This window comes from Nelumbo nucifera, chromosome 1 (assembly GCF_055504915.1).
Source record: "Nelumbo nucifera cultivar China Antique chromosome 1, China Antique-T2T, whole genome shotgun sequence".
NCBI classification, from domain to species: domain Eukaryota; kingdom Viridiplantae; phylum Streptophyta; class Magnoliopsida; order Proteales; family Nelumbonaceae; genus Nelumbo; species Nelumbo nucifera.
The window spans coordinates 217,272,717-217,295,470 of NC_142649.1; the positions used below are offsets into that span (position 1 = coordinate 217,272,717).

At 41.2% G+C, this 22,754-nt stretch overlaps 1 protein-coding gene across 20 annotated transcripts in view; it reads right to left on the reverse strand.

The window, feature by feature from the left end:
• LOC104585791 (putative caffeoyl-CoA O-methyltransferase At4g26220) overlaps positions 1–22,754 on the reverse strand; it is a 91,129-nt gene that overhangs the window by 57,935 nt on the left and 10,440 nt on the right. For all 20 annotated transcript variants that reach the window (XR_016081120.1, XR_016081113.1, XR_016081124.1 and 17 more), the window contains exon 3: positions 29–112. Coding sequence is in view for 8 of the 20 variants with exons in the window: in XM_010242790.3 (XP_010241092.1) it covers positions 29–112 (84 nt within the window). In the remaining 12 variants the exon portion in view is untranslated. The remainder of the gene's footprint in view (positions 1–28; positions 113–22,754) is intronic.

A 22,754-nucleotide genomic window follows, 5' to 3' on the forward strand; every position in this document is an offset into this window, starting at 1 on the left:
TAGCCAATGTGAATTGAAGGATACATACAGTATAAACTCCAACTTCAATGCATCGTTTTGCCCCAATAAGTTGGACAAGCATAGCAAGCAATTGAGCCTGATCAGGAGATACCTACAAAATACGAAGAGTATGAAGACAATCTTCAACAAACAGATGTGCACAAAGAACAATCATGACATTTGCAAGTAAAGAACTCTGAATAATGGAAAGAGATTTATGACCTCCTACATTAAGATTAGATAGAGCACTTTATTAGGATTGAAAGTTCAAAATATAATCAAATTAAAACAAACATGTTAAAGAATGGAAAAAGGCTAAAAATGCAGAAAACTGGGAAAAATATAAAACCATAAGAAAGGAAGTTAAAAAAAAAAAAAAAAGTGAATGAAGTTAAATGTAGGACATATGATGAACATTACCATAAATTAGGCACTAAAGAGAGAAAAAAGGAATGTATAAACTAGCAAAGTTGAGAAAAAGGAAAGGCAAAGATTTAAACCATGTTAGGTGCATTAACGATGAAGATCAAAGAGTCTTGGTAAAAAGATTAAGAAATCAGTAGAAACTAAAAAAAAAAAAAAAACAAAGAAAGATTGCCAAAAAATTAAGAGAACAAAGGTGTTGTAAAGAGCAAGAAGAAAGAAGAGAGAAAGAATGAGAGAACAATGAGGAGGCAAAACGTTCTCAAACCACCTGCCTCCTCCACTTATATTTATAATTAATTGATGTAGTACAAAGACTAAAAAGCATTTAATAGGGCGGCAAGAACTAAAGGGACCACAAGCTACTTAAAAAATAAAAAAACAAGTGAGCTTAGGCCCAACAACTAAAAGAACATAACGGGTAATAGAAACATAAAAGATAATTAGGCCCACAAAGCCGTCAGCCCACTAGGGTGATTCTAGGCACCCTGTGAGTGATTCCAGCTATTTTTCTCACTCCTTTCTCTCCCTATTTTCTCTTTTGTTCCTCCAAGAAGCCATTAGAACCATCAACAGCCATAAAACTCTGATCCAAGAGACCATTCAATATTCTCTAAGGACTAGAACTGAGCCGGTCCTACATCAAGACGTCAATCATTCCCAACCTGTGTAGATCACGTTCTAGTTTGTACTTTGCAAATCCTTTAGTGAAGATATTTGCTAATTGCAACTCTGATGTGACATAAGACAAACACATCTCACCTAAGGACACCCTCTCTCTAATAAAGTGTCTGTCAAACTCAATGTATTTGGTCCTATCATGCTGAACCGGGTTGTGTGCAATATTAATAACAGCTTGGGGGTATGTTGTAACGTGGATGAGAAATTGGTGGGTGTGGACTAGTCCACACCACACCACTAGGTTCTCTCATTGGTACATGAGGAGCATCAGAATCAACCGTCCTATGTTGACGCCAGAAAAATGCGGAGGAGGTAGGAGTTGGAGTCTCTAGAGACAACAATGGAGAAGACAAACCAGGAATAGGAAGAAGAACAAGATGCATAAGAGCAGGACACTCCCCCTGAGAAAAAACACCAAAGAAAAGGAGAGGACTCAAATAAAGTAACATCCAGGGTAACATATTGTTAGTGTAGGCATATTTCTGTCTTTATACTTATGTTGAGGTTGCTGATCTGTAATATTATATAAGAACTAGTGTCCCTCACTTAAGTAAGGGCACATGTGTCTTTTCCATTATGTTAGTAATATAAAACATGTCTGGCCGAATGGAAGAGGTAATTTTTTCTCTCATTCGAACCAGACTTTTCTTCTCTCCTTTTCTCCTCTTTTCTCTCTCTCTTTCTTTCTTCTTTCTTCTTCTCTCTTCTTGGCTGTTATCAGACTAACAGAACTCAAGGGCAGGCCAAATCATAATATGGTATCAAAGCACAACTAAGCAACTCGGATCTGCCCAGATTTCTATTTTCTACGCACTCAATCTAGGGTTTTCTCTTGATTTCTCTGCCATCGATTGGAGATAAGGGAAAGGGCTGAAAAGGAGTGGTCGCCCTCTTCCCTTGGAGGTCTCTAAGCCTCCAGTTGTGCTGCTCATGGTCGGTTCATGTGGTTTCTAAGAAGCCCTCCCCTAATCGATAAAGAGAAGAGGGTTGATTCGTGTGGTGCAGTGGGTGTCTTGTGTGGTCTAATTTTCTTTTTGTGTGGTTTGTTTTTCGGGTGATGAGGTAAGAGATTTCCATGCATATTCTTGTTATGAATCAAATAAGAAGTATGTTTCAGATCGTATGGTGGGATTTCAGACTATAGTGTGCTAGGGTTTATGCTCTTTTTTTTGTATGATTCGAAGGGGGAGTGGTCCTCATATAGTGTGGTGAGATTTCAGGTAGTCGTGGGGTAGGGTTTGTGGTGTAAAGAGTCCAATCTTCAGCAATAACAAGTGTTGAAAGCAATGTGATCAGTGTGATCAAGTAGTGTGCAGTGTGCCGAATTCAATAATAACAGAATTCAGCAATGGGAGATAACAGTGATAGCAAATCTAATGTGATGATACCTACTAACTACCTGAATGTTCAAATGACCTCCATTAAACTAAATGGAGAGAATTATGTACCTTGGGCTAAATCTGTAGAAGTTTTTCTGAAGGCAAAGAAAAAGGTGAAACACATAAGGGAGGAGAAACCCACCACTGATTCTCATGAGTATGATGACTGGGAACAAGATGATGCAAAGATTATCACGTGGTTATGGAACAGTATGGAACCCAAGATTAATGTAAATTTCATGTTTCTTAACACTGCCAAAGATGTGTGGGACCATGCTAAGAAGTTGTATTCTGGTCAAGTCAATACAACCATAGTATATCAGCTATATCAGGAATACTTTAATCTGCAACAGGGCAATCAGAGTCTTGAGGAGTACTATACTAGTATGAGAAACATTTGTAATGAGTTGAATGTTTATCACCCCCTCACTTCTGATGTCAAAATTCAGCAACAACAGAGAGAACAGCTTGATGTGACTCGATTTTTGGTGGGGCTGAAATCTGAGTATGAACCAGTGCGGACTCAGATACTAGGAGGGTCAACTCTCCCTTCCTTAGAAGAGGTGTTTGCTCGACTTTGGAGGACTTCCATTGGATCTACTGAGAACTCTAATGTTTCTGATAGATCAGCCTTTGCAGCATCAAGGGGCCGTGGTGTTAGAGGTGGAGCTCAAGGAGCTCAGTCTGGCCGCGGTGGTAGCAGTGGTCTGGTATATGGCCGGAGTGGTGGTGGTGGACCTACATATAACCGTGGTGGTGGTCGTACTGGAGGTAGAGATTCAGGGGGAGCCCGTGGCAGAGGACGTGGCTCGGGTCCGAGGAGATGTACTCATTGTGGTATGGATGGACATACCATTAATTATTGCTATGACTTGCATGGTCCACCCTCAACTTGGGCCAATCATGCCATGACTAGTGACACCAGTTTCAGACAGGAGAGTCGTTCAGCTGATTAAATGCCTCCTACATCCACAGATGTTCCCCGAAAGAAGATGGTGAATGTTCCCCGTAATGAGTATGAGAGGTTAGTCCAATCCACATCTCAATAGAACACGGCTACTTTCGCACACTCAGGTAAAGCTTGTTTGGCATCCACACCCAATCCCTGGATTATTGACTCTGGAGCCTCCAATCACATGACTGGAACTCCAAGTGTGTTTTCTTCCCTCTCTCATTGCTCAACATCACAATTTGTTACCCTTGCTAATGGTTCCACATGCTCGATCTGTGGTGTTGGCAATGTTAACATGACCCCCTTATCTTTATCCTCAGTTTTGTATGTCCCTAAATTTCCGTTTAACCTTATGTCTGTTAGTAAGTTGACCAAGTCACTCAATTGCTCAATTACTTTTTACCCTTCTTTGTGTGTTTTTCAGGATCTCAAGACGGGGATGAAGATTGGTGGAGGGCATGAAGCTGGTGGATTGTATTATCTTGATAGTGGTGGAAGAACATCAACAGCTCTCCAGTCATCTCTCTCTCCTCTCTAGTGGCACTGTCGATTTGGTCATCCTTCGCTAAAAATTTTGAAATCTTTGGTTCCTTCGTTGAGTCAACTTTCTGTTTTAGATTGTGAGCCGTGTCAATTGGGGAAACATCATCGTGTTCCCTTTAGTACTAGGGTTGATAACCGTGTGTCAAGTCCTTTTTCTTTGGTTCATTCAGATGTTTGGGGTCCTTATAAAGTGATGTCATACAATTGATATAGATATTTTGTCATTTTTGTTGATTATTCAAGAATGGTGTGGCTCTATTTAATGAAAGAAATGAGTGAATTGTTTAGCATCTTCCAAAAATTTTATGCTAAGATTCGCAACCAATTTGGTGTTCACATTAAAATTTTCCGTTCCGATAATGGCCGTAAATATTTCTCTTCATCATTTCAAGAATACTTGGACCAACATGGCATTAGACACTAGACCTCATGTACCTACACCCCACAACAAAATGGGGTGGCTGAGAGAAAGAATCGTCATCTTTTGGAAACAACTCGATCCCTCATGCATCACATGAATGTTCCCAAACCCTTTTGGAGTGATGCGGTGCTTACTTCTTGCTTCTTGATTAATCGGATGCCCACGTCTATCCTTGATGGTTATTCCCCATTCACTACCTTGTTTCCCACCTTGTCACCGTTTCCTCTTTCTCCTCAGGTTTTTGGGTGTGTCTGCTCCGTCCATAATCTGGGCCCCGGGAAGGACAAGTTAGATGCACGATCCATTAAGTGCATCTTCCTTGGCTATTCCCGAACCCAGAAGGGTATAAGTGTTATCATCCTAGTTCCCGATGTTCCTTTGTGTGTGCTGGTGTTACATTCTTTGAGTCTACTCCGTTTTTCTTGGGGTCCGGTGATGCTTCTTCCTCCTCATCACCTCCTCTTCCACTTCCAGTTGCGGATTTTGTTCCCCTTGTTCCAGCCATGACCAAGTCCTTGCCTCCAGTGCCACCACCTGTTGAACGGCCACCTATCCGTCAAGTGTAAACACATTGCCCACATGTACCGACTGCTACTCCTCCAGCTCCATCAACGTCAACACATCCAACAGTTGTCTCCACACCAGCCCCAAACCCAGTATATGATCTTGATCTTCCCATTGCCTTGCAGAAAGGTAAACGCACTTGTACCCTTCATCCTATTTCTAATTATGTTTCACTCACTCACCTTTTCGCTTCCCATCGCCAGTTTATCTCTTTGTTATCCTCAATTGTTGTCCCTAAGGATGTCCAGGAAGCCCTTGCCTCTCTAGGGTGATGCCGTGCAATGGAAGAAGAATTCTCAGCTCTAACTCATAATCATACTTGAGACGTCACCACTCTTCCTCCTGGGAAACAGATTGTCGGTTGTAAGTGGGTTTATACTGTTAAGTATTTACCTGATGGTAGTGTAGAGCGCCTGAAAGCTTGATTGGTTGCAAAAGGGTACTCCCAAACCTATGGTATTGACCACATAGAGACCTTCTCCCCAGTTGCTAAGATAGGTTTGGTTCGTGTTGTGATCTCTCTTGTTGCTATGTATGATTGGCCCCTCTATCAGCTTGATATCAAGAATGCTTTCTTTCATGGTGATTAGCTCGAGGAGGTCTCTATGGAGCAACCAACGGGGTTTGTTGCTCAGGGGGAGGATGGTAAGGTATGCAGACTAAAGAAGGCTATTTATGGGCTTAAACAGTCTCCTCAACCATGGTTTGGTAGGTTTAGTGAGGTGGTAAAGAAGTTTGGTATGAAACAGTGCCAAGTTGATCATTCCGTCTTCAGTCATGACTCTCAGGCAGGAAAAATCCTATCGGTGGTGTATGTAGATGATATTGTTATTACCGGGAATGATAAAATGGGCATTGACAGGTTGAAGACTTTTCTACAGGAACATTTTCAAACAAAGGACCTTGGTAAATTGAAATATTTCTTGGGGATAGAAGTAGCAAGGTCTAAGCATGGTATTAATTTGTGCCAGAGGAAATATGTGCTTGATTTGCTGGAGGAAGCAGGTTTGTTAGGTGCTAAACCAGCTAAAACACCTATGGAAACAAATACTAAGCTGAGCAGTGATATGGGTGAAGTGTTTGAAGACCCTGGCAGATACTGGCGACTTGTAGGTAAACAGAACTACGTAACCATTACTCGACCAGATATTTCATTTGCGGTTAGTGTGGTAAGTCAATTCATGCAGAAACCTCTGGTTCCTCATTGGGATGCGGTTCTAAGAATTGTGAGGTATTTAAAAGGGGCTCCTGGTCATGGTTTGATATACAAAAGTGGTGGAAAACTTGAAATAGAAGGATATACTGATGTTGACGGGGTCGGTTCTATGTATGATAGGAGGTCTACCACAGGCTATTGCACTTTTCTTGGGGGTAATCTAGTGACATGGAAAAGTAAGAAGCAGACAGTCGTGGCGAGAAACAGTGTAGAGGCAGAATATAGAGCTATGGCACATACTACTTGTGATATAGTGTGGCTAAGGAACCTTCTACAAGAGATAGGATACAATGTTAACACTCCAATGAAGCTCTATTGTGACAATCAGGCTGCAATTCATATTTCTTCTAATCCGGTGTTTCATGAAAGAACCAAGCACATAGAGGTTGAATGTCACTTTGTGAGAGAGAAGGTGCTAAATCGAGTGATAGACACTGCATATGTTAACACAGGGAACCAGTGGGCAGACTTATTTACAAAAGGGTTGAGTCGGGGAAGAGTGGACTACATATGTAACAAGCTGAGATTATATGATATATACTCACCAACTTGAGGGGGTGTGTTAGTGTAGGGGTATTTCTGTCTTTATACTTATGTTGAGGTTGTTGATCTGTAATATTATATTAGAACTAGTGTCCCTCACTTAAGTAAGGGCACATGTGTCTTTTCCATTATGTTAGTAATATAAAACATGTACGGCCGAATGGGAGAGGTAATTTTTTCTCTCATTCGAACCAGACTTTTCTTCTCTCCTTTTCTCCTCTTTTCTCTCTCTTTCTTTCTTCTTTCTTCTTCTCTCTTCTTGGTTGTTATCAGACTAACAGAACTCAAAGGCAGGCCGAATCATCATAATACATATCGACTCCCTGAAACCGGATTATAGCAACAATGCCCCTTCTGGTTTTGATTGTGCCTAAGGAAGACACACTTCCTGGCTTTAAGATCAAGTTTATTATGGTGAGGGCCAAATATTGTGAACAAAAGTACACCCAAAGATTCTCAAAGAAATATGAAACAACTCTCCCTCAGAAAACAGAGAAGACCATATGGTGTCTTAAACTCAAGAAGACGTGAAGGCATACGATTAATTTATACACAACATCACCCCAAAACTAAACTGGAACTAAAGCATATATTATGATACTCCTAGCCACCTCAAGAATATGTCAGTTCTTTCTTTCTACTACTCCATTCTATTAAGGAGAATAAACATAGCTGCTCTAGTGAACAACCCCATGCTCCAACAAATAAGTTGTTAAAACCTTCTTACAATACTCTTTGGCATTGTCTAATCTGAATATCTTAATTCTAGCTCCAAATTGTGTGAAAACCATCAGATAAAATTGTCATAAAAGGCACCTCATCTTGTGAATGCATCAAACAAATCCAAGAGAACCAAGTATAATCATTCACAAACAAAAGGAAATATCGATATCCACCCATAGAGGGGATAGAGTAGGGCCCCCAAACATTAGTATGAACAATGTCAAAAGCTGAAACACTTCTTTTATTGCTTTAAGTAAATAAATGTATACAATGTTTAGCAAGTCAAAAACTTTTGCACTCCAGACTAAATAAATAAAAGACGCATGCCCTAATCTGACTCACAAACTATGATCCATTAGGACTATTACCACTGCTCACAATCATCCTCCTTGATTCCAAATCCTAAGAAAACATAACAATCAAGAAGAAAGGCCACAGAACAATTTAAAGTTTTTGTTAAGCTACTAACAGATAAGAGATTAGTATGTAACTTGGGAACATGCAAGACAAGGTAAAGTAATGGTGTCAAACACCCTAACAGTGCCTTTCCCTACTACGGGACAAGCTAAAGTGTCTAGGGATGTGGTTCTTCTACTAGAGGAGGATACACCATCAGCAGTAATGGCCACATTGGCATTCCCCTTTTTGTTTCTGAGCTTTGTTGGCATTCCCAAACGAAGAAGGCAACTTTGGGGGGAACAAAGGAGAGCCAAATCCTTTTGTCCGAAAAGGCCGGGGGGAAGGGTCCTCTATTAGCTTTTGAAAGTAGGAGTTGGAGGAGAACTGGCCTGAGGGAGTGAGGGACCAAATTAGCTTGTCTTGAGATGAGGGGTTGAGGAAGACTTTTGAGATCATGGAGAGGAGGCGGGAAATGTCTGAGATTTCAGAATCTCTTAAGTCTCTACGAAAGTTAAAATTATATGAAACTTGGTTGTTTGCCAAAAGGATGGTTGAGGATACCAGGGCATTTTTATCTCTTACTAAAGAAAACAAGGGAAAGAAATTGAAAGGGGATTGTTTCCCCACCAAAGGTCAATTCCAAAATTATATTTTATTTCCATTGCCCAATCTGTACCTAATGAAGGAAACAAAAGTATTTTTTTTATCAAGGAAACAAAAGTATTTTGGGTAATAAGAATACCTTTCCATGGATTAGCAAGTGAGCATCTTGGAATCGATGGAGTGTTGCCCCTTTCCAAATGATTTTCTCCATATTTACTCTGAATCACTGCTGCCCAAAGAGCATTTTCCTCTGTCTTAAATCTCCATATCCACTTCCTAAGAAGGGACCTGTTTCTATCTATGACGTGCCCAAGCCCCAAACCTCCTTTCTTCAGTTTACACACTATTTCCCAATTTACCAAGTGATTTATTTTTTTCCCCCTCCATCCCAGAGGATGTTACGCTGCAATTTTTCTAAGTGCTTCCTAACTCTGACTGGGATTTTAAAGACTGATAGAAAGTGTTAAAGAGAGTTGCCTTGATTAGGGTGAGACTACCCCCTTTAGAAATGCAATTTCTTTTCCAGAACTCCAGTCTTCTTTCACTTTTCTCAATGAAAGGTTGCCAGAAGTTATCTAATGTAGGATTTCCACCCAAAGGAAGTCCTAAATAACTGATTGGCCAAGTTTCTGTTCTACGTCCCAAAGACCTTTGAAGCTCTGCCAACTCTTGTTGAGAGATGTGTATACCAATAATGATGCTGCTCTTCTCCAGATTGGTTTTCAGCCGTCACTGCTTCAAAGCACTTGAGGATGTTTTTGAGATTATGGATATATTCTCTCTTACCCTCTACAAAGAAGATTGTGTCATCAGCATATTGAAGATGAGTGATGTGGATGTTATCTCGCCCCACCATAAAGCCTTTAAAACAGTCCAGATTTACTGCCTTAGGCATAAAGGCATCAAGAATATCAGCCACAAGTGTGAACAGCAAGGGGGAGAGGGGGCATCCTTGTCTCAGGCCCCATGGAGCCTTAAAGAAGTCTTTGGGGTCCCCATTGATTAGGATGGAGAACCTAGCTGATCTGATACAACCCTTCATCCAACTAATCCAAGTGTTATGAAATCCTTTCAGCTCTAAGATCCTCCACAGGCAATTCCAATCCAGCCTATCATAAGCCTTTTCAATGTCAATTTTGCAAACAACCCCTTTTTGCCCTTGTTTTTGTTATCTTCCACAACTTCATTGGCTACCAAAATACCATCAACAATCTGTCTTCCTTTAATAAAAGCACTTTGAGTGGGAGCAACTACCTCTCTGATAACTCGTTTCAGCCGATTTGCCAATACCTTAGCTATGATCTTATAAAGGCTACCCAGAAGGCTGATTGGTCGAAAATCTCTTACCCCTAAAGAGCCAGTCTTCTTGGGAATGAGCTTGACAAAGGTGGAATTGGTACCCTTATTGATGATGGATGAACTGTAAAAATCCTCAAACACTTCTGACAAATCCGCTTTCACCATATCCCAGCATTCATGATAAAAAGCCTAGGAAAACCCATCAGGGCCTGTGGCTTTATCCTCATCTAATGTAAATATCGCAGATTTTATTTCTTCCTCATTGAACTCCCTCCCCAGTCAGGTTCTACCTTCTTGAGATAATTTTGGTCCTTCCCAAGCTGTCTAAGTCTCCAGACCTTGTCAGAAGAGTAGAGCTCTTTGAAACAATCTTGAGACTATGAGGTCCTAGTCTGAAGTAAGTTGGTCTCCAACTTGTAGTCTGAGATAAAGTTTTTTCTTCTTCTACTATTTGCCAATCTAAGAAAGAAACAAGTATTACCATCACCCTCTTTTAGCCACTGACATCTGGATCTCTGCTTCCAATAAAATGTTACTTCTAACATCCTCCCATTCAGCCTGCATTACCTTCCTCCTTTCTCTTTCTTCTCTATCTAACTGACCATTACATTCTTTTTTATCCAGAATTGTTAGTTCGCTCCAAATTTTCTCTTTTTCTACCTTCAAGGGATTGAAGGTTTCCTTGCTCCAGATTTTCACCTTTTCTTTAAAATCCTGATGCAAAATCCAGTATTTGTCAAATTTGAAAGGAGATTTTGTAATATTAACTTTCTCCGTATTTAAAATAACCGGCCAATGATCTGAAGTACTCCGAGGGCTAATTTCCTGTAGCAAATTAGGGAACTTCTCTTCCCACTCTGTAGAGAAAAGGAATCTATCCAATTGGCTGCACACTGCATTCTCTTGCAAGTTTGACCAAGTAAATTTGGCATTATGAAGGGGAGGGTCAATGAGGGAGAAGGTCTGAATAAAATTAAAAAAGTCTCTCATACTCCTTGTTCATCTTGTTCCATTAGACTTCTCTAAAGGGAATCTGGTGACATTAAAATCCCCAACAATACACCAGGGGAAGAAGTTTTGTGAATCAATTGAGCCTAACTCCTCCTAAAGAAAGGCTCTGGCTGTAGGGTTGTTTGGGCCATAAACTCCAGTGAGAATCCAACTGAAATCGAGTAGGTTCCTCTATCAACTTCCAATCCTGAAACTGAGCTTTCATCCCAAATATAATCAGACCTCCTGAGGCTCCATTCGAGGCAATCCAAGCCCATTTTTTGTTTCTAACCTCCCAAATTGAACTTTTTAATCTTCTGTTAAAATTTTCTTTTTTTGTCTCCTGTAACACTATTATGTCAAGGTTTTCTCTCATCAGCAATTCTTTGACCAAGCTTCACTTCTGAGACCCACCTAGACCTCTCACATTCCGAGACAGGATCTTCATTGAGCACCTAGAGTTGATTTCCCCTATGGTCATAGTTTTCAAGGCGCCAAGGCGAGGCTAGGCAATAGAGGGGGGCCTTGTTGCCTAGGTTCCATAACCATCTTTCCTTAATAATTATCCATAAATTTCATGATACAAGTATAAATTTCATGTTTAAGTCTAAAAAATCAACATTTTATGAGAAGAAAAAGAACAAAGGAAAGAAAATTCAAAAAAACATAGGGGCTGAACCCCTACTTTTGTTATAGGAAAAGAAGAAAAGAAAAGGTGAAAGAAGAAGAAGAAGATGATGATGATGTGGAAGAAGAAAATGTGTTGATTAGACAAAATTTTAAGTTCTTCCCTTGCTTATTGGTTCAGGTTTTGAAATCATTGAGGGTTCAATCAAGGAACAAATTTTCGATAAAACCCCTATAATTAAGAAAATATAAAAAAGCAATTAGTATATGAACACATAAAATGAATATTCTAGTTTAATAATGTCTACTTTATAATTATAATGTCAAAAAATTAAAAATATAAAAGTATTTTATAACACAATGCACAAAACTGCTTGGCAACTAGGCAAGGCGAGCCTCCAAGGGCGTCTTGTCACCTAGAAGTTGCCTTGACAACTATGCCTATGATCTCTTCCTCCCTGTGTTATCTCTACTCTCTCCTCCCTAATTCAAATGACATTTCAGTTTTCTGAATTCCCCTTATTGACCTCAGGTGTAATCTACTTCCTTCCTCTGTCAAGAATTCGCTGATTTTCCATTTCCTCCCATTTTTATCCATCACTGAGACACCTAGATTTTCTGCCATTCTATCAGTGTCACTTCCAGGGCGATCTTCTTTCAAAGGTGAAAAAACTTCTAAACCTTCCATTTCTAAAGCTTCTTTGGGATGAGTAGGGGCAGCACTTTCATCAAAACCTGAAACTGAGAAAGGGGTAGCAGGGGGCAAGGTGCCTGGAAATGATTCAAGAGAAGGAGAGAAAAGGGAAAAAAGAGGAGGGGGTGTTGAACCTGCATACCTAGATTTTGGGACTGGAGGAGAAGGGAAGGGCTTGTAAGATTTCCCATACCTTCACCGGCCAAGGAGGAGACAGCCATCACTATTTGGGGGTTGGGAGACTGATGTTGGGTGACATCTGAACCTTCGAAGAACAAACTGTTGACGTTCATCTACTTGTATTGTTTCTAGTCGATCCCGCTTCTATTTCGAAAGCTTCCGACTCATCTTCCCTTTAGTAGAAAACCTTATGTGCTGATTTCGGCCAAGCTTCTTGTGAAAGGAAGAGTAGAAAGTTGGGGATTTCAGCAAGAGACAAAGGAAAGGGAAGAAAAGAGAAGAAGGTCGACTAGGATAGATTAACTTAATCCTAGCCGCCAGCCCCTCATTCTATTTATAATTAACTTAAGTATGAGATATTACAAAGATGCCCTAAGTAGGGCGGCAACTCAACCTAAGTAATTACAACTCTTTAAAAAATAAAGACTAATGGGCCCAAGGCCCAACATCTTAATTTAAAAGGAAATAAACTAAACACAAATCGGCCCACTCAACACTCCCCCTCAAGTTGGGAGTAGATGTCACACATCCCCAACTTGCGTAGATCATGCTCCAGCTTATTCTTTGCAACGCCTTTTGTGAGGACATCAGCAAGCTGCAGATCAGAAGAAATGTATGGAAGACAAACTTCTCCAGAAGTTACCCTTTCTTTGATAAAATGTCTATCTACTTCAATGTGCTTAGTTCGGTGCTGGACTGGATTATGAGCAATATTAATTGCTGCCTGGTTATCGCAGTATAGCATCATAGGTTCTTTTGCCTGAACACCGATTTCTTCCAATAGAGAACGGATCCAGAGAAGTTCTGAAACTCCATGTGCCATGGCCCTATATTCGGCTTCTGCACTTGATCTTGCCACAACTGTTTGTTTTTTACTCTTCCATGAGACTAGGTTGCCCCCAACTAGGGTGCACACTCCTGAAGTTGATCTTCTGTCATCAAGGCATCCTGCCCAGTCCGCATCTGTATAGGTCTCTAGCTTGAGCTGTCCATGATCAGTAAACAATATGCCTCTGCCTGGATGTCCCTTCAAATAAGCAAAGATCCTGTCAACTGCCTTCCAGTGCTGGTTTCGTGGAGCATGCATGTATTGACTCACTACACTTACTGCATAGGAGATGTCCGGTCTTGTCATGCACAAGTATAGTAGCCGACCCACAAGTCTTTGGTACCTCCCAAGGTCCTTTACTGGTTCACCTTCTGATGCACTAATTCTATGGTTTTAATCAATGGGGGTGCTAGCTGCCTTTGTTCCAAGTTTCACTGTTTCTTGGAAGAGGTCCAAGACATACTTCCTTTGAGAGATAAAAATTCCATGTTTCGATCTTGCAACTTCAATGCCGAAGAAGTATCTCAGTTCTCCAAAGTCCTTAATCTCAAATTCCTTATGCAGGTTCCTCTTCAGACTATCAATCTCACTCAGATCATTCCCAGGGACAACAATATCATCCACATAAACAATTAGGATTGACACCAAGGATCCCCTGCGCTTCACAAACAAGGTGTGATCATATTGAGTTTGAGTGTAGCCAAAAACAATCAGGGCCTTTCTGAATCTGTCGAACCATGCTCTAGGGGATTGTTTCAAGCCATATAGTGACTTCTTCAACTTGCATACCTTTCCCTCTTTAGCATTATCATAAAAACCAGCTGGAAGATCCATATACACCTCTTCTTGCAGATCCCCATTTAGGAAAGCATTCTTCACATCCAGTTGAAACAAGGGCCAAGAGTATGAGGCAGCAAGAGAAAGGAGTATCCGAACCGAGGTCATCTTTGCAGCTGGTGCAAAAGTCCCTAGATAATCAATGCCATAGGTCTGTGTGTATCCTTTTGCAACAAGTCTTGCCTTGTACCTCTCTATGCTTCCATCTGCCTTATACTTTACTATGTAAACCCATATGCATCCAACTGTCTCCTTGCCTTCTAGTAGGTCCACAATCTCCCATGTCTGATTCTTAATCAAAGCCTCCATCTCTTCTTGCATAGCTGCCTTCCACTCAAGTTTGGAGAGAGCCTCACTAACACCCTTGGGTATAGACACGGAATCAAGAGAAGAGAGAAAAGCACAGTAGGAAGGAGAAAGTCCATTGTAGGATAAGTATTGTGATATGCAATGAGCAGTGCACTTCCTCTTCCCTTTTCTAAGAGCAATAGGGAGATCAAGGTTATCTGTAACAGTGTTAGTGGGACCAATGGGAACTGAAATAGTAGAGGGATCAAAAGGAATACCTGGATCTGTATCAACCGAATCTGGAGTCTCCAAGGGATCGACAGGAAGTGGTGTGACTTCTGCTGTAGTGGAATCAACCTCCTTATGAAGTCTCTGCCGTGAGTAATACTGTGAGACGGAACGCAAAGAGGGGGGCAAGGTAGGTGACATCGAATGGTTGTCAAGCACAGTAGTAGGCACAGGAACTAGAACTGGGAGGGGGATAGACTGCTGACTTACTTCCCCAAAACGCTCCCCCTTAGAAGGATTCCTTGAGAAGAAGTATGTAGATTCGAAAAAAGTGATGTCCATAGTAACAAACCGGTTCCCAGAGACTGAATCATAGCAGCGGTACCCTTTCTGATTCTCTGCATATCCAAGGAAGACACATTTCTTTGCCTTGGGATCAAGCTTCGAACGGTAAGGACCAAGAATATGCGCAAAGCAGACACACCCAAACACCCTTAGAGGAATATGAAACATCTCCCCCTGAGGAAAAAGAAGGCTGAATGGAGTGCTGAATCCAAATATACGAGAAGGCATCCTGTTAATCAGATATACTGCCATGAGAATAGCATCACCCCAAAAACGAACTAGAACTGTCGCTGTGATCATCATGCTTCTTGTCGTCTCAACAATGTGGCTGTTCTTTCTCTCTGCAACACCATTCTGTTGTGGACTGTAGGAACAACTACTTTGATGGACAACACCATACTCCAACAGATATGAGGCAAGATGTCTCTCAAAATATTCCCTAGCATTGTCAGATCTGAACATCTTAATTCCAGTTCCAAACTGTGTTAATACCATCTGATGGAATTGTCTCACCAAGGATGGTACCTCATCACGTGATTTCATCAAGTAAATCCAGGAATGTCGAGAGAAATCATCCACAAACAGGAGAAAATAGCGATAGCCGCCCATAGAGGGAACATGATAAGGGCCCACACATCCGAATGAATAACATCAAAAAGAGAAGAACATCTTTTATTACTCGGTTTAAAAGAGTGTCTACAATGCTTTCCAAGTTCACAACCTTCACACTTCAACCCTGACAGACTCACAAACTCAAACAGTTTTGGAAACAAAGAGCTTAAAGAAGAAAAAGACAAATGGCCCAGACGATTATGCCCAAGTATAATCTGATCCACAAGTTTTGACTCACTGCCCTTGCAAACATGATGACTTTGGTGAATTGGAAGAGTATCCAGGAGGTAGATTCCATTCACTTCACGACCACTCCCAATCGTCCTCTTTGAATCCAGATCCTGCAAAATAAATGTCCAGGAGAAAAAATTACTGAGCAGTTCAGATTCTTAGTCAAACTACTAACAGATAACAAGTTGGTGCTCAATCTAGGAACATGGAGGACAGAGGGTAAACAAACGGAATCATTAATCTTGACAGATCCCTTACCAGCAATAGGAACATGGGATCTATCAGCTGTGGAGACCCTATCTCTGCCAGAACTGAGCTGGTAAGAGGAGAAAATGGTGGAGTAATGGGTCATGTGCTCTGAGGCTCCAGAGTCTATAATCCAAGGAGATCTCTCCTTACCTGAAGCAGAAACATAGTTTGCAGTGACATGTGGACTACCTGTGTGGGCAAGGGAGGTAGAGTGAGTTCCACCTATGCTACCTGTACCTTGTTGTCCGGTTGCGGCTGAATTGGAACTAGCTGTATCCCTCTGATTCAGAAGTAACCCAAACCTCTCAAGCACAGCCCTTACTGCAGCAGCTGCAACAGACTCCAAGGCAGCTGTAGTAGGAGGGGCCGGAGTGTCACCAGTAACTGCCATATGTGCATTTCCTTTCTTATTCTTCAATCTGGTTGGCACAAGATGTGGGTGAAGCTTCCAACAAGTATCTCTTGTATGCTTCGGCTTCTTACAATAGTCACAGACTGAGTCCCTTTTGTCTTCCTTCTTGTTCTCATTACCATTCTATTTAGGTTTCACAGCACTTACCATAGCAGACTGATCAGTCATGAGATTCTTCATCATTACATCCCTCCTGCACTCCTCCCCTGACACGAATGCATATGCTTGGGAGAGAGTGACACTGTCCCTGGAAAGAAGATGCTGTCGTGCAATGTCATACTCAGGGTTAAGGCCAGCAAGGAATTCAAACACCCTATACTTCTCTAAGTGTCTTTGATAGGTAGCTGCATCCTTGGTGGTTTCCCAAGCAAAGGTCTCTAGATGATCAATCTCTTGCCACAGGGTCTTAAGGACTGAAAAATAAGCTGCAACAGATCTATCTCCCTGCCTAGTAGCAATAATCTGATTTCTTAGTTGATAAGCCCTAGAAACATTCTCCTTCTGTGAATAGGTCTCTGCCACTCCATCCCATATCTCCTTAGCAGTGTTTGCCCATAAAAAGTTTTTACTTATATGTGGCAACATAGAATTACACAACCATGTCATTACCATATAATTTTCTTGCACCCACCAAGAGTTGCCAGTTTCGGGTTTTACCTCTTCACCAGTAATATACCCCAATTTTCCACGAGCCCCAATGGCCATCTTTGCAGATTGGGACCATTCCAAGTAATTTGTACCATCCAACCTAACTGTAGTAATGGTTCCGGCTCCGAAGGGGTCTCCAGCACCTCCTCTCACTGGTCTCATTTCATTCCCGGGCTTATATTCAACTCTGTGTCCCTCCATGTGTTTCAAAGAGGTAGAGAAATCAGCTAAAAATGCAACAAGAATAAACAGAATACCTTCTGGAACCAACGACACTCCTTTGGTGTCCTGGACTTTCTTCCCACGAAAGATTCCTTTTCGGTGGGATGGGGAGAAGGGAGAGAAGAAGCAACCGCCCTCTCTAGAGGCCTCCAAACCACATGGAACTTGAATCGCCCCTTACAAAAAACCCAGAGGAACCCTAAAAAAATAGGGCGCCACTACCTAGGTCAAAATTGAAGAGTCCAACAAAATCAAGACTCTTCCCCTTTCTCCAGTTTTTCCTGATTCTGATGAGAAACCCTAGACCAGCTATAAAGCATACAGATCCACCAAGAAAATCCAAAAACTGGGCTTACCTGAAAGCTTCGATCAGCCTCTTAAATCTCCATGCAGTCGGCCGATCTAGGGCTGCGGGAACGAATCTCTTCAAGAACCTTCAACCCACTCTGATACCAAGTAGAAAACCTTATGTGCTGATTTCGGCCAAGCTTCTTGTGAAAGGAAGAGTAGAAAGTTGGGGATTTCAGCAAGAGACAAAAGAAAGAAAAGAAAAGAGAAGAAGGTCGACTAGGATAGATTAACTTAACCCTAGCCGCCAGCCCCTCATTCTATTTATAATTAACTTAAGTATGAGATATTACAAAGATGCCCTAAGTTGGGCGACAACTCAACCTAAGTAATTACAACTCTTTAAAAAATAAAGACTAATGGGCCCAAGGCCCAACAACATCTTAATTTAAAAGGAAATAAACTAAACACAAGTCGGCCCACTCAACACCTTTCACTATCCTCTTCAGTCAGAATCAGTTGAGCAGATGGGAGGTGTGTATGTGGGTGGTGGGGGGGTAGTAGAGAGGTGTGGGAGTAGAGGTTGGTGTCAACACATCCTCTTGGTAAGTCTGAACCAGAATGGAGAGTCTAAAGCTTATGAAGTCAAACTTCTCTAATTTAGGCCCATCCTTACTAGTTGGGGACCAAATGTGCTACTAGGAAGCCTAGGCTTGGGGCTAGGGGGTTTGATTGAAGTGTGGGCCAAGTCCACTATTACGCTGACTTGGGGAGGTTTGAAATTTGAAAGACTAGGGGCTTGGGGTCTTGGCGGGAGGGACATCTAACACGGGGGCAGTTGCATGACTGTCCTTGGCCAAAAAAGGGGGTGAGTCCACTCAGTTAGGGAACACCTCACAAGTTAACCCAATCGACTCGGTTTCCTTCTCCACCGAGACTACTACATTGAACCAGATGTTTCTTTCATTCAGAAGGATTGATCTTGGAACCACATGCAAGCTTCTGCTAAGAACTTGATTTTTGCCTTGGTAAGGTCTTTTTGTAATCTAGTTGAGGCATGGACTGATTCCAGACCTCCACAAAAGCTACTGATGAGCTCGAACGTGGTCTGCTTCCAGAGGTGAAAGGGCAAACCTCTAACTTCGGTCCAACCGTTAAAACTGAGCTAATTATCAAGGGAATTCACCTAAGGCCACCATCTTTATAGACTAATTGTTTTCCCGAAAATGGAGAGTGTATTCAATGCTCAACCATTTTTCTTGCAGATTATCTAGCTAAACAAGGGGTGGGAAGAACTAGTTTCTTTTGGGCTGTATTGTAATGTGATGTTTTTTGGGTGGGGTAAGAGATTTTACCCCCCTTCTTGTTGTATCTTTTCCATATCCTTTTAATTAATAAAAGTTTCTGTTATTGATCAAAAAACAATGCTCAACCATTTTTGTAGTTGCTCGTCCAATTCCGCAAAGCCTATTGCTTGATAATTGTTGAAAGGTCAGAGGGTAATCCAAGTTGGTGAATGCAAGTTTGTTGTTAGACCTCTCTCTACCTCTTCCCAAGCTAAGTCTGCTGGTATTTCACAGATAAAATCTAGTCTCCAAGGCCCAAAAGGATTGGACTCATGTAAAATTTTGACCACTTTGCTTCCACCCACCGAAATGATTTGACTCTTTGTATGACCCAGGGGTTGGAAGGACAGATGGGAGGGGGTGGCAGAGGTGAGTCTAGGGAAGGGAGAGACTCATAAAAGGCCCTCCAACCACTTCCATTGCGCCCTTCAAGGATGCAAACACCTCTTATTTTTTCTAAACCTTTCTAGGAGGCTATCTCATGCAACGACCCTTGTGATTAGATTTCAACTGAAGGATTGTGTGACGTTCTTAGGTTGAGATTTTTCGATCTATAGGAATTTTGTTCTCAAGGGAGAGTGAACCTAAAAAATGGATTAGTTCCTTTGTTTCCACGAATCCAAGGGAGATTCTTGACCAGTATCCTCAACCTCTCTCAAGGATTTCCAAACCTCCTCTTTTATCGGTCTCCTGGGCGATTTCAAAAAATTTTTTGATTCAACTGATAAAATTTTCTGATAGCCAGGGGAGAACTTTCTCCCTGGCTGCATCTTCAGGCAGTTGTTCAGTTAAAGGCGGCAAGAGACAAGGTTGGAGGTGCCACCAACTGCTATAGGAAAGCAGAAGATAAATTATAATTTTTGTTTTTTTTCTTTCTGCTACCCCAATTTGTTTTTTTTTTATTTTATCAATAAGAGGAAATTTAATTAAGATTAACCTCAATGATTACAATGAGGTGGGAAATTTTCTCCACCCAAAAGATAAATTATAATTTTGCCCAAAACATTTGGTGCCTAGCTGCCCCTTGCTTAACCAAAATATTTGCCATCTCATTTGTTGATCTTCTCACCCAATTAAAAACCACATTTAATTCCCTTCTTAAGCTTTCTGCTACCCCAATTTGTTGAGGTGTATAACTACAAGAATTTTGATGAATCACTCCTCTTTCTATCAAGAATGCATTCAAATGTTTTTCAAAGTATTCTTTTCCATTATCTTATATAAATATTTTGATTTTTCTTGTCAAATTCTATAAGAATCATTTCATAAAAATTCTTGGCAATCCCCAGCACCTCATCTCTTAGTTTGAATACATAAAACTACATACATCCGGAATGGTCATCAACGAATGTAATAAAATACCCTAGACCAGCAATAACAAGAATCAGGAATGATCAACAATTCCACACACATCAAAAGACATCAAATTTCTTTTGTTACTAGGATAGAAAGAGGTTCTACATTGTTTTGAATACTAACTTCATAGTGAAGACCTAACATACACACAGACTTAAACAAAACACGATACAAGACTCTTAAGGACTGAAAACTAAGATGACGCAATCCAGAATGCCACCAAAAAATGCTAAAGACTACAAGGCTGGCAGTTGAAATGAAGAATCTAGAAAGTTGAGACCACAACTTCAAGTCTACATCCAATCATCCTCCCTATTTGCAGATCCTGAAAATACAAGAATCAAGGGGGTTTGGGTTACAAGGTCGAAGCTTCATTGCATGAGAGATGGCAAGTGGGTTTCTAGTGTTGTAAGTTATCAATACACCAGATTCAATGAACAGCTAAGTTTGCTGAAAAGGAGTTTAGTGGTTTCTTCCTGTTCATTTTCAATAATGAGGAGGCATAGAAACCATGATTTGTGAACAATCTCAGGTCCGTTCTCCTGAATTGAGGATTGGAAGATGGAATCCATTAGTTGGAGCTCTCAAAGATTTGGGACTGACAAGTCTAGTGTGGATAAACATCTACAGCATTCCTCTACATGCATGGGGTTTCCAGACGTTTGAAGCAATGGGAGAAGCTTGTGGGAGACTCAGGTTTGTCGATCCTGGATTGTTCATGGAAGAATCTGGTTAGCACGCATATTTTGGTCGAAGTGGAAGAAGTTCATCGTGTTCCCTAATCTTTGTCGTTGTAGTTCGTGGGAGAGATTTCCGATCTGAGACTTGTTGTTGAGGGATCATATCCGTTAAGGTGGGTGGAGAATATGGGAGTTTGGGGAAAATAAGGGATAAAGCTTCTCGGGTTCTTGCTAAAAAGAAGGAGTCAAACGATCAATTTAATCAGTTCAGTCCAGAGGTTGAAGACGAGGGTACGTTGGGAATTTCAGAAAAGGTCCTCACTAATGGGGATGGTAAGTTGGGCCTCAAGCTTTGTGGAAGTAGTTGGAAGTCAAAGAATCAAGAAGGGATTGTTAAGAGGGTCGACCCCAAGATAGGCCCGCAGCCCTTAGATCTTAGTTTTGACCCGGTAGGGGGTCCAACTCGTTGTAAGCCGAGGATTGGAAAAGAGGGGGCCCAATTATTTCGATCCCAGTGGATGCTAAGTCAATGCAAGATGTGGGCCCAGGTAGGAAGGATGGTGGCTCTAAGAATTTAGGTTCTCCCAATTCGGCATTTAGGCATGGGGATACTTTTATGGACTCTAACCCTTGTCTATCATCGTTGTCCTACCTCATCCAGCCAGTTCGTCCGAAGACGTCAAGCCCAGAGTGAAAGTAAGGTTTTGAATATTGGCTGCACTCATGGCAAGAAGGTTAGTCAATTTAGGAAACATGAAGAGGACAAGAAGAGGTCAATCTTAGGCCCTGGCAGATCAATATTTAAAAGGTGTAGGACATTTTGAAGGCTTCTCATGTCGGAGGTTGGAAACAGAAGGGAGGAGAGATGGGTTTGGGTGATCGCCAAGTATGATAAATGTGGCATGATTAAGAAGAGTTTGGTCGGAGGATCAAGGGTTTTTTTATCAGTGAAAAGTACTAAGAATTTTACTAAAATGTACTAAATTTTAAAATTACAATAAGTCCGACCAATCCCCACAAGGTACAAATGTTACAATTGCCCAAAACAATTGTTGCCTATTTACCCCTTGTTTTGCAAGAGTATCAACCATCCCATTTGCATTCCTTCTTACCCAATTAAAAATAATGTTCAGCTCCTGTTTTATGCTTTCAATTTCCTTAAGCTCATGCCTATAGATCCATGGCGTGAGTTGAATATTCTTTGCCCAAGAAATAATAAGCTTTGAATCCCCCTCTACTTCCAAGTTCCAACAACTTCTTTGGCAAGTCTTAAGCCTTGAAGTAGTGCTATCAATTCTGCCTTTAATGAGTCTCCCAACCCCAAGGGACCTGAAAACATAGCCAAAACTCTCCCTGTGCAGTCTCCAAAAACTCCTCCAATACCTGTCATTCCAGTGTTTCCCATGGAAATCCCATCAAAATTCAATTTTATTTTATTTGCTTCTGGGAGTGACCATGCCATAACCCTCTTTTCCTTTTTCTCTTGAGGAGGCTGCCTCTTCAGACCATGCCCTTATGATGTCATTCACTGAAAAATCTTTGAATGCATCAATTGTCTTTATCCAATAAGCTGCTCTAATTAGAATAACTTCACACAATTCCTCCTTTGATCTGCTTTTCTCATTAAAAATTCTTCCATTGCTTTCCTCCCAAACAGTCCATACTACTGCTGTGAACCGAATTGAGTGCAAGAAGAAAACAGAATTAGGGGTGCCTAGAATTGACCCCCACCCCAAAGAGCCTCTTTTATATTAAAGAGATAAAAGATATGTACAGTTACAAGAATGCCCTTACAGGGCTGAAAGATAAAAAGAAAAAATAAAATGATAAGAATACGATACTGTACAACAAGGACTACTCTAATAGTGTACATCAAGGTATATCTTCACAACTGCAACCCGAATTGCTTTCCACATAATTCTTCCCCTCTTTCTTGGTTGTCTTCA